This window comes from Schistocerca gregaria, chromosome 6 (assembly GCF_023897955.1).
Source record: "Schistocerca gregaria isolate iqSchGreg1 chromosome 6, iqSchGreg1.2, whole genome shotgun sequence".
NCBI lineage: Eukaryota > Metazoa > Arthropoda > Insecta > Orthoptera > Acrididae > Schistocerca > Schistocerca gregaria.
The window spans coordinates 402,012,706-402,026,685 of NC_064925.1; the positions used below are offsets into that span (position 1 = coordinate 402,012,706).

At 38.6% G+C, this 13,980-nt stretch overlaps 1 protein-coding gene across 1 annotated transcript in view; it reads right to left on the reverse strand.

Annotated features, from left to right (window-relative positions):
• The window catches only part of LOC126278702 (transportin-3), a 205,156-nt gene that overhangs the window by 106,103 nt on the left and 85,073 nt on the right, over positions 1 to 13,980 (reverse strand). The window contains exons 8-10 of the mRNA XM_049978972.1: positions 3,944 to 4,143; positions 1,471 to 1,610; positions 61 to 252 (exon numbers count right to left, since the gene is read on the reverse strand). Of these exons, the coding sequence (XP_049834929.1) occupies positions 61 to 252; positions 1,471 to 1,610; positions 3,944 to 4,143 (532 nt within the window). The remainder of the gene's footprint in view (positions 1 to 60; positions 253 to 1,470; positions 1,611 to 3,943; positions 4,144 to 13,980) is intronic.

Below are 13,980 nucleotides of genomic sequence, written 5' to 3' on the forward strand. Positions count from 1 at the left end.
GACTGAAAATAACTAAATAAATTAGAAATTTAAATTAGAATAAACAATAGCACAACAGACCTTTCAGAAGACCTATAGCTGCTTCATTGGATATACTAAATGTATCTAGACTCTGAATAATCTGTACAAGTCCATTAAAATGCACAGCCATATGATCTCGGCAAGAGCTGCATATATTTTGTAGGGCACTTGCAGCTGCTGTTGCCAACTGTGGCTGTTGTAGGCAGAAAAGAAGAAAGTTGAGAATAGGTTCTGGAACAGAGTAATATATACTGTAAGAAATATTGCAGAAATCATAGAAATACAATGAAATGTACAATGGCCCCTCAAGAAACATGGAATGTTATTATTATAAGAGCAAGTATGTAATTTTTCTTTGCAAGGTGTCATGTCTAGTAATTAACCCTAAGAAACTTATTTTTAATTTTTTATATACTTGTAACTACTATCTATCAGGAAAAAAAAATCACAGGTCAATATTTTTCAACAGCTGACTGTCAAATAGAAAATACAGTAGTTGTAATCCTATCTGAAAATATCTGTAAGCACAGCATCAACTTTCACTTTTTTTTTTAATCCATGTAAAATGTTTCTACATGATTTGTTAAGGAAATGCAATGATGTGCATTATCTGTAGCTTTTTAGGGTTTCATAGCTCAATCAGTAAAAACTGAACTCTTATAGGATCTCTTGGTTATCCTTCAGTCAGTCTGTCTCGTCTTCCATCAGTCTGTCAAGATCCCTTTTCCTCAGGAACGGATAGATGTACCAAGTTAAATGATGCATACTAAGGTGTAAATTCCACTTGTCAGTGTGTCAAATATAATCTTTTAAGTCAATTCAATCAAAAGATATGGCCATTTATGCCACAAATTTTGATACTCGCAGACTCATTCATGAAAACCTATAGGGTACTTTCCGCTGACCTAGAATCATGAAATTTGGCAACAAGTAAGCTTTCATAGTACAAGTGAAAGATAAAATCTGAAACGTGTGACTTTGTAATTATATCGTATGAAAAAATGTTTTCACATCATTTGCTGCCTGACTTCAAAAAGTTAAAACATTCTCAAAAGTCGGTACCAATGGTGATACCAAGCATAAACAGTAGAAATTCTTGATTCCTAGGACAGATGAACTGTGCATATACAAAATTAAGTTTGTAAAGAACCTTCAGTGTGTGAGTCTTGTTATTACTTAAAGATAAATGAAAGCTTCTATCACTGAAATCTATTACCTGAGGTTTTCATACCACTTTATTGGCTCCATTGCAACTTTTCTTGCTGATATTTGTCTCATTTCTTAATAACTAATAATAAAAAACTTCTCTAGTACATCTACTGTCTACAAATGTAGAGCACAAGACAGAAAATAAGTTTACAGAACTGTAATGGAGAATCAGTTTTCTCCTAGTGCCCTTGAACAACACTGTTTTAATGCCAAAAATAAATATTTTTCACACATGCTTACCTAAAGACTGTGGGTGTTTCTCTATCCACTCACACAATTCTCCAAGAAGCAAGACTGATGTATGCCTCACAGCTATGTGTGTCGTTTGTGGTAAGTTCAAAATAGCTTCCACTACTTTAGGGACCACATCATTCTCTTCCCTGTAATGAGAAACTACAAGCATTTTATTTGAAGTTCGAGTATTATGAACTATCACAGGCATAAAAATGTATTTTTATTTTTGCTCTCCCTTGAATGTTATCAACAAAAATTATCTTCAGCACATGAAAAAAGGTAATGCTCTCTTTGAACATACATAAAAGTTTATGATCTAACATAAAAGTTTATAATCTAACATAAAAGTTTATGATCTAACATAAAAGTTTATGATCTAACATGAAGTCCCCACCATTTCTGTAGTTACTAAAATTAATGTACTAATATATTGCAACACATTTGTAAAAGAAACTAAACTGTAAAAATCACATCATATTATGTGGCTCCTCATCTTCTTACAAGAAGTTTCCACTGCTTTATGTTACAGCTTCCCTCTCCATCCCTTCTGATAAAATCCTCCAACCCTTCTGTTTGCACTATGCAGCTTCATCCTTCCAACCTACTATAGTACAACTTTGTTCAATTGTAAAGTTACCTTTCTTCCAAAAATTTCCTGTTTGCTGTACAGCAGTCAACAAAAAATCTACACCTTATGGTACATTACTGAGCAATTTGTGACAGATATTACTCTGCCCATTCCAATATTGTGTACCACATGACCATTTTCTTTCTTACAGATAAATGTGGTTTTTTCCTCATTCTGTTATCCACAGCACTTTTTTTACATTTTGTTTTTGTTTTACCTCAAAGCTGCATTGAATTTTGTTTTTAAATCTATGAGTACATATATATTGCCTTTTGTGCATTAAACATAACTGCACCATGTATTCCAGTTTCAGAAGCTGGTAAGCAGGTAATTTTGATCAGTCCGTTAAGATTATATGTTGTTGTTGTTGTCTTCAATCCGAAGACTGGTTTGACGCAGTTCTTCACACTAATCTATCCTGTGCAACTCTCTTCATCTCTGCATTAACTACTACAACCTACTTCCATCTTAAACTGCTTACTGCTTTTGTCTCCCTCTAATCTTTTTACCCCCACCCCGCCCTTTCCCCAATTTCCTACATTACCGAACTAACTATTCCTTGATTCCTCAGGATCTCAGCAAATACAAAAACCTCTTCTATTAGTGCCTCATTTCTTAATGCAATTTCCTTGGCATTGTCTGATTTAATACTACTACTACAATCCAGTACTCTTGTTTCACTTCTTATAACCTCTTTTCAAGACAATATCCATTCCACGCAATTTATCTTCCAAATCTTTTGCAGCCCTGATGCAACTACAATGTCAGCAGCAAATCTCTCTCTCTCTCTCTCTCTCTCTCTCTCTCTCTCTCTCTTTCTTTTCTTTTCAAATTTCTCTGGTCTCCTTTACTGCTTGAACCATTCACAGGTCAAACTACAGGAGGGACAGGCTGCAACCCAGCATCACATCATTCTCAAACTATTTCCCTTTCATGTTTGTCAGCTCGTTACTGCAGTCTGTCTTCTGTACAAGTTGTAGATTAACTTTCACTCCCTTGTCTTATCTCTACTACCTTTCAAATTTCAAAGATTGCTTTCCAGTCAACACTGTCATAAGCTTTCTCTAAATCTACAATTGCTATGAACATAGGTATGATTTACATCAATCTATATTCTAAGATAAGCTGTAGGGACAATATTGCCTCTTATGTTCCTAGATTACTCTGGGGTTCAAATTAACCTTCCCCAGGATCAGCTTCTGCCATTGTTTCCATTTTTTTTTTTTGTATGTAATGTATGTAAGCACTTTGTAACCATGAACTTAAACTAGTGGTTCAATAATATTAATATCTGACAACGCCTGCCTTTTTGGGGCTGGAACTGTTCAATCCTCCTTGAAGTCTGAGGGCATTTTGTCTGTTTCATATATCTTGCTGATACGGGCAAACAGTTTTCTCTTGGCTACTTCTCCCAAAGATCTCAGTAATTTTGAGGGAATTTCATCTGTTGTGGTTGCCTTGTTTAGTAAAATGTAATTGTGAAACACATTAATGACAATAAATGAGCTTGATAAAAGGCACCAACTTATCATCTACTGGAACAGGAAAAGGCTGAGAGAGACAGCACTTAAGATTTGTTAAAAATTTGTGTGTTTCTTAAGCTCTTCCTCACCTCTTTTACAAGCAGAAATGTTAGCCTATGTCACTGAAGCAGTACAATACGCACTATAAGAAGTGGGGATGTTACACTGTACTTGTCATACTGGTATTGATAGATTCCGTAACATATTAAATAATAATGCACTGTAATAACTACAGATGTCAATAACATACAAGATTTTGGAAAAACTTCACTTACATAAACAAAATGCACATATTAATAACTGTGAAACATTGGAAAAAGTAACTTACGGGAGGATATTTTTTGCAACAGACTGCATAACAAATAAAGCTGCTTCACTTGAATCCCAGGTTACTCCTGGTCTTTGAAGACTTAGGAACATTTGTCGGAAACAATTTGAAGATCCTACAATGAATACCACATCCTTTATCAGTTCTGATACTTTCACTCGGAAATCAGAAAATTCATCTGCATCATCCAGTAGACCTTCCTGAAATTTATAAATATTGTATAAATCATGCATGGCTTAAAGAGATAATGATAAATGCAAAATTAAAAGGAGGTGAAAATTGACTCTATTCTTTAGAATCAACCCTCTATCAAAAAACTTAACAGACATAAGGGCCAACATAATAAAAAATTATCCAGACAATAAATATCAGTATTATATATAGAAGAGTACATATCTGCAATTAGACAACAATTGCAGAATAAATGTATCCTATAGGCTTTTTCAAGCATTACAGTCTTCGACTACACACTCATAACAAGAAACAATATAAATGGTCATTTTAAGGCATCCTTTTCCTCTAGATGTCCATACTTTTTATGGTCCCCACTCTGTGGAAAACACATCACTAATGAAACCTCTTTCACTTTTACACGAGCAGACACACCCACTGAAGAGCTATATGTTAAACAACAATTAATTAATAGTCCTGCAAACTCTATTTTAGCAGTTTACAATAGCTCATTGACATAAACAACAAGAAGGAACAGACAGATGGTCTCTATATATGTCATGTAAGACCTTAGGCACAATAATAGTTACACAATAATAGTTAACATATCAGACAGAGATTAATCACTACAGTTTTAGTTCCAGCGACACAAACTGTATTTAAAAATACATCTGACTGATACAATCCCGTAATTTGTCCTCCAGGTACCTTATCTCCAAACAAACTGAGCTACCCAATTTCAAAGGAATTCTGCAGTGCTTGCCTACAAGTTTGTTTTGGAACAGATTCCCTTTGTCGCTTTCTTTATATTCCATCCTTTCTTTGTCATCACGACAAATACAGTTTTTTTTTCTCTGCAATTGCAGAGCGGAGGGGGGGGGGGGGGCGGAGGGGAGGAGGGAGGAGGGAGGGAGGAGGAGAGAGAGAGAGAGAGAGAGAGAGAGAGAGAGAGAGAGAGAGAGAGAGAGAGAGAGAGAGAGTCCCAATCATCTATACCAGAGTACAGGGACTCCAATCAGCTAGCCAGGGCATAGGTAGTGAAGAGTTACCTACCATAACGAAGTGGAGGGTACAATTGCTTGTTTGCTTGATTTGGAGGTAGGGGGCGGGGGCAAAGCAAAGTCGTCTGTCCCATGAAATAAGGTGGCAGGAACCAGGAAGGAACAACAGAAACCACACACTCCAATCAAGGGGAAGGGAAAACAGGCAAACAAAGAGGTAAAAGGAAGGTCGGGGCAGCATGAAGAGGAAAGAACAAGAGGGGAGAGGGGTGGGCTTGCACTGAGACTACTACTTATTCTCTTTTGGTGATCAAGGAGGGCAGGCTTCTGTAAGATTCAGAACTGAAAGAGAGCAAGAGACCTTGGGGTGCACAGACGGTGTGCCTGTGGTGGAGTTGGGGGCCACTTTTCCGGCCATGAAGGCGGAGTGGCACCTAGAGAGAAGGGTGTGGGAACCACGTGGGAGGGGGAGAGGAGAGGGGGAGGGGCAGAACTGGTTAAGAAAGAGGGAGGAGGGGGAAAGGACAGAACAGAGGCAAAGGTAGAAGCCACTCGTACAGGGTGAAACCTGTCACATTTCTGAAGATCATCAGTGTATGATAAACAATCATGGGACTTATACTCATGTTTCTTCTTTTCCTTCTTACAAGTTGGGTCATCTGGTGAGGATGGAGAACGATGGTCATAACAATTAACACACACGAGTGGTGGAACACAGGGACTCACCTCATGGAGTGGATGTCCATATGTACCACACAGAAAGTCCAGTGTACAGCAGGAATACATGTGCCCGAAACGTAAGCACCAAAAACTCCTCACTGTTCGTGGGATGTATGACCTTACATCACACCGATAACAGGTCACCTTGATCTTCTCCAGGACTGTATCTTCCTCAAAAGCCAAAGTAAAGGTGCTGGTACCTGTGCAGCTGTCCCTATGACCTATCTGAACACACCGAAGAAAATGAATGCCCCATTGTTCCAGATTGGCCTAGAGTTCTTCACCAGTTCGAAGGATGAGGCCCCTCTGCAAAATGACTTCCTCCACCATGTTCAAAGACTAATGAGGAGTAATGGACACCGGGACATCACCAAGGTAATCACAAGCATGAAGGGCTGCAGACTGGGTGGTGTAATAAGTTTTGATCAATAGTGAACTCAACCACATCTTACAGAGAGACTCCACTTCACTAAACATTTCTTTTTTTCCACAAAAAGTAATGGTTCTGTGGCAGTGAATGTGTCCTGTCCATCCTAGTGCAGACCAGATAGTGGAGAAAGTGTTTCACCCCAAGCCAATGAGCCTGGCCCTCCTCCCAGGGTGTAGCCAGAGAAGGGAAGGCTGTGACGTAAGAAGCAGCATTTGATGATCCATTACCAACCGAAGAGATGGCCACAGAAGAACACCCAGTTTTTTGGAGCTTGATACATTTCATAATCAAAGTATCCGCCCTTATACCACACACACTGATCAGCGGGTCTCCCTATGAGTATCATCCATCTACAGTGAGGGCTGTCTAGTTAGGTGGCTGTTTCCTGGAGTTTTGATGCTCTGCAATGACACATGGGAAGGCAACAGCTCAAGTATCAGAGATGTGATCTCTGTGTTGTCAGTGATCTCTGTGTTGTCAGGGGGCTCAGCCAGATGGGTACATAACTGCCCCATCACAAGGACTGTCTATACATGCTGGTGACTTAGTGGGATCAAGACAGGCTATGGCAGGAAGAGAAGAGGGGTAGGAGGGGGTGGGAGAAGTATCCACACCATAGATGCTAGGGAGGGAGTTCTTTTCCAAATCGCTCACACTATGGACAGAAAATATAGAGGTGGATTTAAAACCCCAAAGGGGGACCAAATGCGTCAAAATGGAAGGATGAGAAATAAAAGGTAAGGGGAACAAAACCGCAAGGAATACAGGAAACCAGGTGGATAGCCAGGTCGACATAAGTAAGAACACAGAGAGGGGGGGGGGAAAGAGGGGGTAGAGGGGAAGGAATGAGGACAGGGAGGGGAAGGAAATGCAGCCCAGGAAGAATGGGTTGTAATAGCTCAGGCCCCTGTGTGTGCCACACACGAAATCACGAAAGAACTGAGAGCCCCATGGTGGAGGAATGAGTAGATTTGTTGATGAGGGGTGACAGAACATGGGCTGAGTGAGACTATAGAGAAGAGGATGTGAATGTAGGACGAATGATGAGGAATGAGTGGAGACAGGGATGGAGATGGATGGGTGGAGACAGGGATGGAGATGGATGAGTGGAGACAGGGATGGAGATGGATGAGTGGAGACAGGGATGGAGATGGATGAGTGGAGACAGGGATGGAGATGGATGTGGGATTGGGGCTGGTGGAAATCAAAAGCCAGGAGGCTTGTACGTTCAAAGAATGTGTTGTAAGGTCACACTCCATACAACTTATTTGCAGAATTCTGTATCTGGAGAGCAGGATTCAGGTGGCATTAGTTGTGGGCAGCCATTGAAGTCTTGCATGTTATGCTCAGCAGTTGTTCACCGCTCAGTAGTCACTTCTGCTCTTTCACAGTTTGGCGGTTCAAATCGACAGTTGATAAGTGCTTATAGTCATTTAAAATGCTGTGCAAAAGTTACAGTAGAGCTGGTTTATAGTGTGATTCCCACACATTGCCGTGCCACAGATAGGACAGGATATTCAAGTGACTGAACTGGGAAATAGGGTGTGCTGGTTGGTCTTGCACCTGGACCTTCCACATGGGTCTGATCGGCATGGTAACTGGTTGAAAGTAAGTTTGGCATAAGGACGGAGGATATTTCCATAGATTGGGTCAACAGCAAAATATAATTTTGGGAGAGGTTGTGTATCGCTGCTACCCTTTGGAAGCAAAAATGAAAAATATAAATCTAGTCCTCACACGCCAATACATGTCCCAAGCCCAAAATCAAAATTTCATAAAAAGAAAAACAAAGTCCCTCTGTACTAAAATGCATGACTAGTAGCAAGTAGACTGAAAAGAAAGTAATATAAAAAGAAAAAGAAAGGAATCTTGGTAGAAAAATAACAATGTTTTGAAAAAGAATAAAAAAGAAATAGAATCCATTAGTTTAAAGATAAAATAACAGTAGATCACAAAGTAGTAGACTTTTAGCAACAAACCTGGTGTCATCAAATGATTTAAGTATAAGATGCATGTGTGCCCTAATGAATCATATTGCAAAACAACTTACTTGATATCCTGGTCTAAACAAAAATCCATTAGACTAGAAATTCAGAGAATGTTGGAGTGGGACATACTAGAACCACCTAACTCCGAGTATAGTAGCCCACTCCTAGAAGTTGCAAAAGCTAACGGTGATATAAGACTTGTGCTTGATGCCAGGAACACCAATAAAATTTTAATACGCCCGAGAACTTAGACGAACTACTGCAGTGATTCTTTGACCGCCATTGAGCTCTGCCACTACTACTGGCAGGTTAAGTTGGATGAAGAGTTTCGGAAATATACGGCTTTCATTTTCACGGGTAGAAGTTTCCACTTCAAAGTCATGCCGTTCGGTCTCAGTATTAGTGGTGGAGTTTTTACTTCCGCATTAGATACGGTTTTAGGCCCGGACTTGTTAAACGAGGTAACCTTGTACATCGATGACTGCCTCGTGGCAACCGACACCTGAGAGCATAATGTAGAACTGATACAAAGAGTGTTCCATCGTTTTCAAGACTATGGAGTAACCAGAAACCTTTCTAAGTCCGAATTTGGAAAAGAAGGAATTAAGTTTCTCAGGCATATTATCTCTCCCATGGGCAAAACATCTAACCCCCAAAAAGTTGAAAACAGTAAGTGATTGTCTGTACCTGTGCACTTGTAAGCAACTCAAGTCCTTTCTCAGTTTGCAATCTTTTTTCAGGGAATTCCTACCTGATTAGGTGTTAAACCAGGATTGTTTGCTTAACCTGTTGCAAAAGAACGTTTCGTGGCATTGGACAGCTGAACGTCACGAAGCGTTTCACAGAACGCTTTGCTGAATGCGCAGATATTGCACCACCCACAAATGGATGAACAGTTTTATATAGCCACAGATGCTTCAGACACTGGTCTGGAAGCAATACTATTTCAAACAGATTTTCCAGATGACATTAATACTATCAAAATTATAAGTTTTGCCAGTCGCATGCTCACAAATTGTGAGAGAGTTTATACAACTATGAAACAAGTGTTAGCCTTGGTGTGGTCGCTAAAGTAGTTTAGATATTTTGTGTATGGAAAACCAAGGAAGACACCGTGGTTATTGTGGGTGGGCCGGGCAACAGTATTGACAGAGATCCGGGGTACAGCATAGAGTGTGACCTGGCAAATATTGCATCGGCATCGAGTCATACCAGTGTTGGGTTTGTGTCGGTTCTGGAGCGCCACGACCGGCCTCATTTGAGCTCTTCTGTCAGGAGAGTTAATTTGGAGTTGGAACGGCTACTTCGGTCTGATGCGGGGTCACACATTGGTGTGGTTCCTGTTGATTCACTCTGTAGGTGGGACTATACTAAACATGGCCTACACCTCAACAAGAAGGGGAAGGGTAAACTGGCTGGGCTGATAGCAGGAAATTTAAAGGGGGGAGGAACTACATCTCATGGTGGTAACTCTTTTTTAGTGTAAGATCAGTGTCCAGTGGGAAACTCAGCCAGGCAAGTACTAAAGATGTTAAAAAAGTTCAAGATACTCACAAAAGTAAAATGAAAAATGTTAGTATATTTCATCAAAATATTGGGGGATTGAAGAATAAAATTGATGAGCTTCTGCTTTGTTTAGAAGATATAGAAACTGAGAATGTAATAGATGTACTATGCCTGTCTGAGCATCACATTGTCACTGATATGCAAAAGGTTAGCATCAATGGGTACAAATTAGCTGCACATGTAAGTAGAGATAATATGATGAGAGGAAGAGTTGCCATATATGTCAAAAGCTTCCACAGCGCAAAACATTTAGAAACTAAAAAATTTTGTGTAGAGCAACATATGGAAGCATGTGCCACTGAACTAAAACTAAATGATGGCACTTTCATAATTGTAACAGTGTATAGGTACCCCTCAGGGAATTTCCAGCTATTTCTAGAAAACTTGGATGCTTTGTTGTGCTATCTGTCAGACAGGGGGAAGCAAATTATCATTTGTGGGGATTTCAATGTTGATTCCCTGAAAGAGTGTGATAGGAAGAATGACCTTGTAGTATTACTCAGTTCTTTCAATTTGAGCTCCGTCATTGATTTTCCTACTCGGATAACAAAGAACAGCAGGACATTGACAGATAACTTTTTTATAGACCAAGATAAGTTTAAGGACATAAATGCTTATCCTGTTGAGAATGGTCTTTCAGATCATGGTGCACAGCTAGTTACATTACCTGGCATAGTTCCATGCAGTATATCAAATCAGAATTTCAAAGCAGTGCGTTCAATTAACAATATAAATACTGCAAACTTTAGGGAAAGACTAAAGGAGCTAGACTGGGATGAAGTGTATATGGAACCCGATGCAAACTTGAAATATAACTTATTTCACGATACATTTTTAAGGGTATTTGAAAACTGTTTTCCCAAGAAAACAGTGAAACATAATTCCAAGAAAACATATAAAAAAACCTTGGCTAACTAAAGGAACAAGAATATCTTGCAACTGTAAAAGAGAACTGTATCTAACAGCAAGAGGGAGTACTGACCCCGAAATTGTTCAATATTATAAAAACTATTGTGCGGTACTAAGAAAAGTTATTAAAAAGTCCAGAAGCATGTATATCATGTCTTGAGATCAGTAACCCTGATAATAAAATTAAAGCAATTTGGAATATTATTGAAAGGGAAACAGGGCAACCAAGAGCACAGGAAGACTTTAGTGCCATAAAACTGAATGACAAGTGTACTAACAAACAATCTGAAATTGGAAATATTTTCAATAATCATTTTTTAAATGTTGTGGAGAAAGTAGGATCTAGATCTTCACTAGAAGAGGCAAGGCTTCTAATAGAAGAGGCCATACCTGTGCAGTTTGAAACAACTGTATTTCCACGAACCTCTCCCTCTGAAATCAGTAAAATAATAAACTCACTGAAAAGTAAAAGCTCTTACGGAATTGATGGCATTTCCAGCAAGATACTTAAAGCTTGTTCTCCACAGATAAGTAGGATTCTCAGCCACGTATGTAATACCTCTTTGGAGCAGGGTGTTTTCCCCGATAGACTGAAATATGCCATTGTAAAACCATTGCATAAAAAGGGGGATACGTCGAATGTCAACACTATCGCCCAATCTCTCTTCTGACAGCTCTATCAAAAATTTTTGAGAAAGTAATGTATTCAAGAGTAGCCTCCCATATATGTAAAAATAAAGTACTAACAAAATGTCAGTTTGGTTTTCAGAAAGGCTTTTCAACAGAAAATGCTATATACGCTTTCACTGATCAAATATTAAATGCTCTGAATAACTGGACATCACCCATTGGTATTTTTTGTGATCTCTCAGAGGCCTTTGACTGTGTAAATCATGGAATTCTTTTAGATAAGCTAAATCATTATGGTTTGAGGGGGGCAGTGCACAAATGGTTTAATTCATACTTAACTGGAAGAATGCAGAAAGTTGAAATAAGTGGTTCATGTAATGTTAATACAACAGCTGATTCCTCAAACTGGGGTGCTATCAAGCACGGGGTCCCACAGGGTTCGGTCTTAGGTCCTTTACTGTTCTTGATATACATTAATGACTTACCATTCCATATTGATGAGGATGCAAAGTTAGTTCTTTTTGCTGATGATACAAGTATAGTAATAACATCCAAAAACCAAGAACTAAGTGATGTAATTGTAAATGATGTTTTTCACAAAATTATTAAGTGGTTCTCAGCAAACGGACTCTCTTTAAATTTTGATAAAACACAGTATATACAGTTCTGTACAGTAAATGGCACAACTCCAGTAATAAATATAGACTTTGAACAGAAGTCTGTAGCTAAGGTAGAATTTTCAAAATTTTTTAGGTGTGTCCATTGACGAGTGGTTAAACTGGAAGCAACACGTTGATGGTCTGCTGAAACGTCTGAGTTCGGCTACGTATGCTATTAGGGTTATTGCAAATTTTTGTGATAAGAATCTCAGTAAATTAGCTTACTATGCCTACTTTCATTCACTGCTTTCGTATGGTATCATATTCTGGGGTAATTCATCGTTGAGTAGGAAAGTATTCATTGCTCAAAAACGTGTAATCAGAATAACTGCTGGAGCCCAACCACGGTCATCTTGCAGACATCTATTTAAGAATCTAGGGATCCTCACAGTATATATATTCACTTATGAAATTTGTTGTTAAGAATCCAGCCCAGTTCAAAAGTAATAGCAGTGTGCATAGCTATAACACCAGGAGAAAGGATGATCTTCACTATGCAGGGTTAAATCTGACTTTGGCACAGAAGGGGGTAAATTATGCTGCCACAAAAGTCTTTGGTCACCTACGAAACAGCATCAAAAGCCTGACAGATAATCAACCAACATTTAAAAATAAATTAAAAGAAGTTCTAGATGACAGCTCCTCCTACTCATTGGCTGAATTTTTAGATATAAATTAAGGGAGGGAAAAAAACTAACTTAAGCATTAGTGTCATGCAATATTTTGTGTAATGTAATATTTTGTACAGACATCTTTCATTAACCTGACACGTTCCACATCATTACGAAGTGTCGTATTCATGATCTATGGAACAAGTATTAATCTAATCTAATCTAAACAATAATTGTGTATTGTGACCACCAAGCTGTTACTTTTTTGATGACATGTAGACTGTTACACATATGGCTAACCAGATGGGCATTGCTCTCGCAGGAACATTCATTGGAAATACGACATATTCGTGGCAAGGATAATGTTACAGCTAATGCACTCTCTAGGTTACCGCGCGGTATCGCTGGAACACATGCCGTAGTAAACAGAAGTGACAACTTTCGACTAATGTTGATTCAGAACTCTCCATTCGAGAAAGACATCGAATTCATGTGCAAGAACATTATTAAACTTCAAGAACAAGATTCTACATGGAAAATTATTAAACAATCTCTCTCTAAAAGTAACAGTAGCCATCAAAACATGTGATATTGCCTTCACTACTATATTCTGTTCTACAAAAATAGTGATTTTTTCCAACTTAGAAAATTTTGCATTCCCCTTAGACAATGAACAAAAATTCCTTTGGCATACACATATATCATGGGGACTTGCAAGTAGTTATAAGTGTGCTAAATTAATAACGGTGTATGCGCATTACCCAAATTTAAAGCGTATTGCACACAAAAACCTTGAAAACTTTTATAATACGCCAAAAAGTTAATCCAATTAATTAATCGTTTAGCAAATACGTAAAAGTGTATCCATTAAAAACTGTAACGGTTAAGCCGATGTTAAAGATATTAACAGAGAAATACGCAGTTCAAATGGGAAAACCAAAAGCATTGTTAACAGACAGTGCTTCATATTTTTCGTGTAGATACTGGACAGAGTGTGTACGCAAAGAAAGCATGGGCCACATTCAGGTTTCTCGTTTCAATCCAAAAAGTAGTCCCCCTAAACGCGTATTCAGAGAACTAAATCGATTCATGAGGACGTACATCTCCAGCCAACACTATCGCTGGATAGAGTATTTGCAGAAATTCGAGGAAGTGTGTAATCTGTTACCCCATTCATCTGCCGGTTTTACTCCTTACAATATCTTATTTGGTAATTGTCAAACGAACAAACGGAATGGAAACCTACCGAAATTCAATAATCCATTACCCACAGACAAATCTGCCTTATTTAACCAAGTGTGTGCTGTGCTTCAGCATCACAAAAAAATTAAAGAAAACTTACTATGATAAAC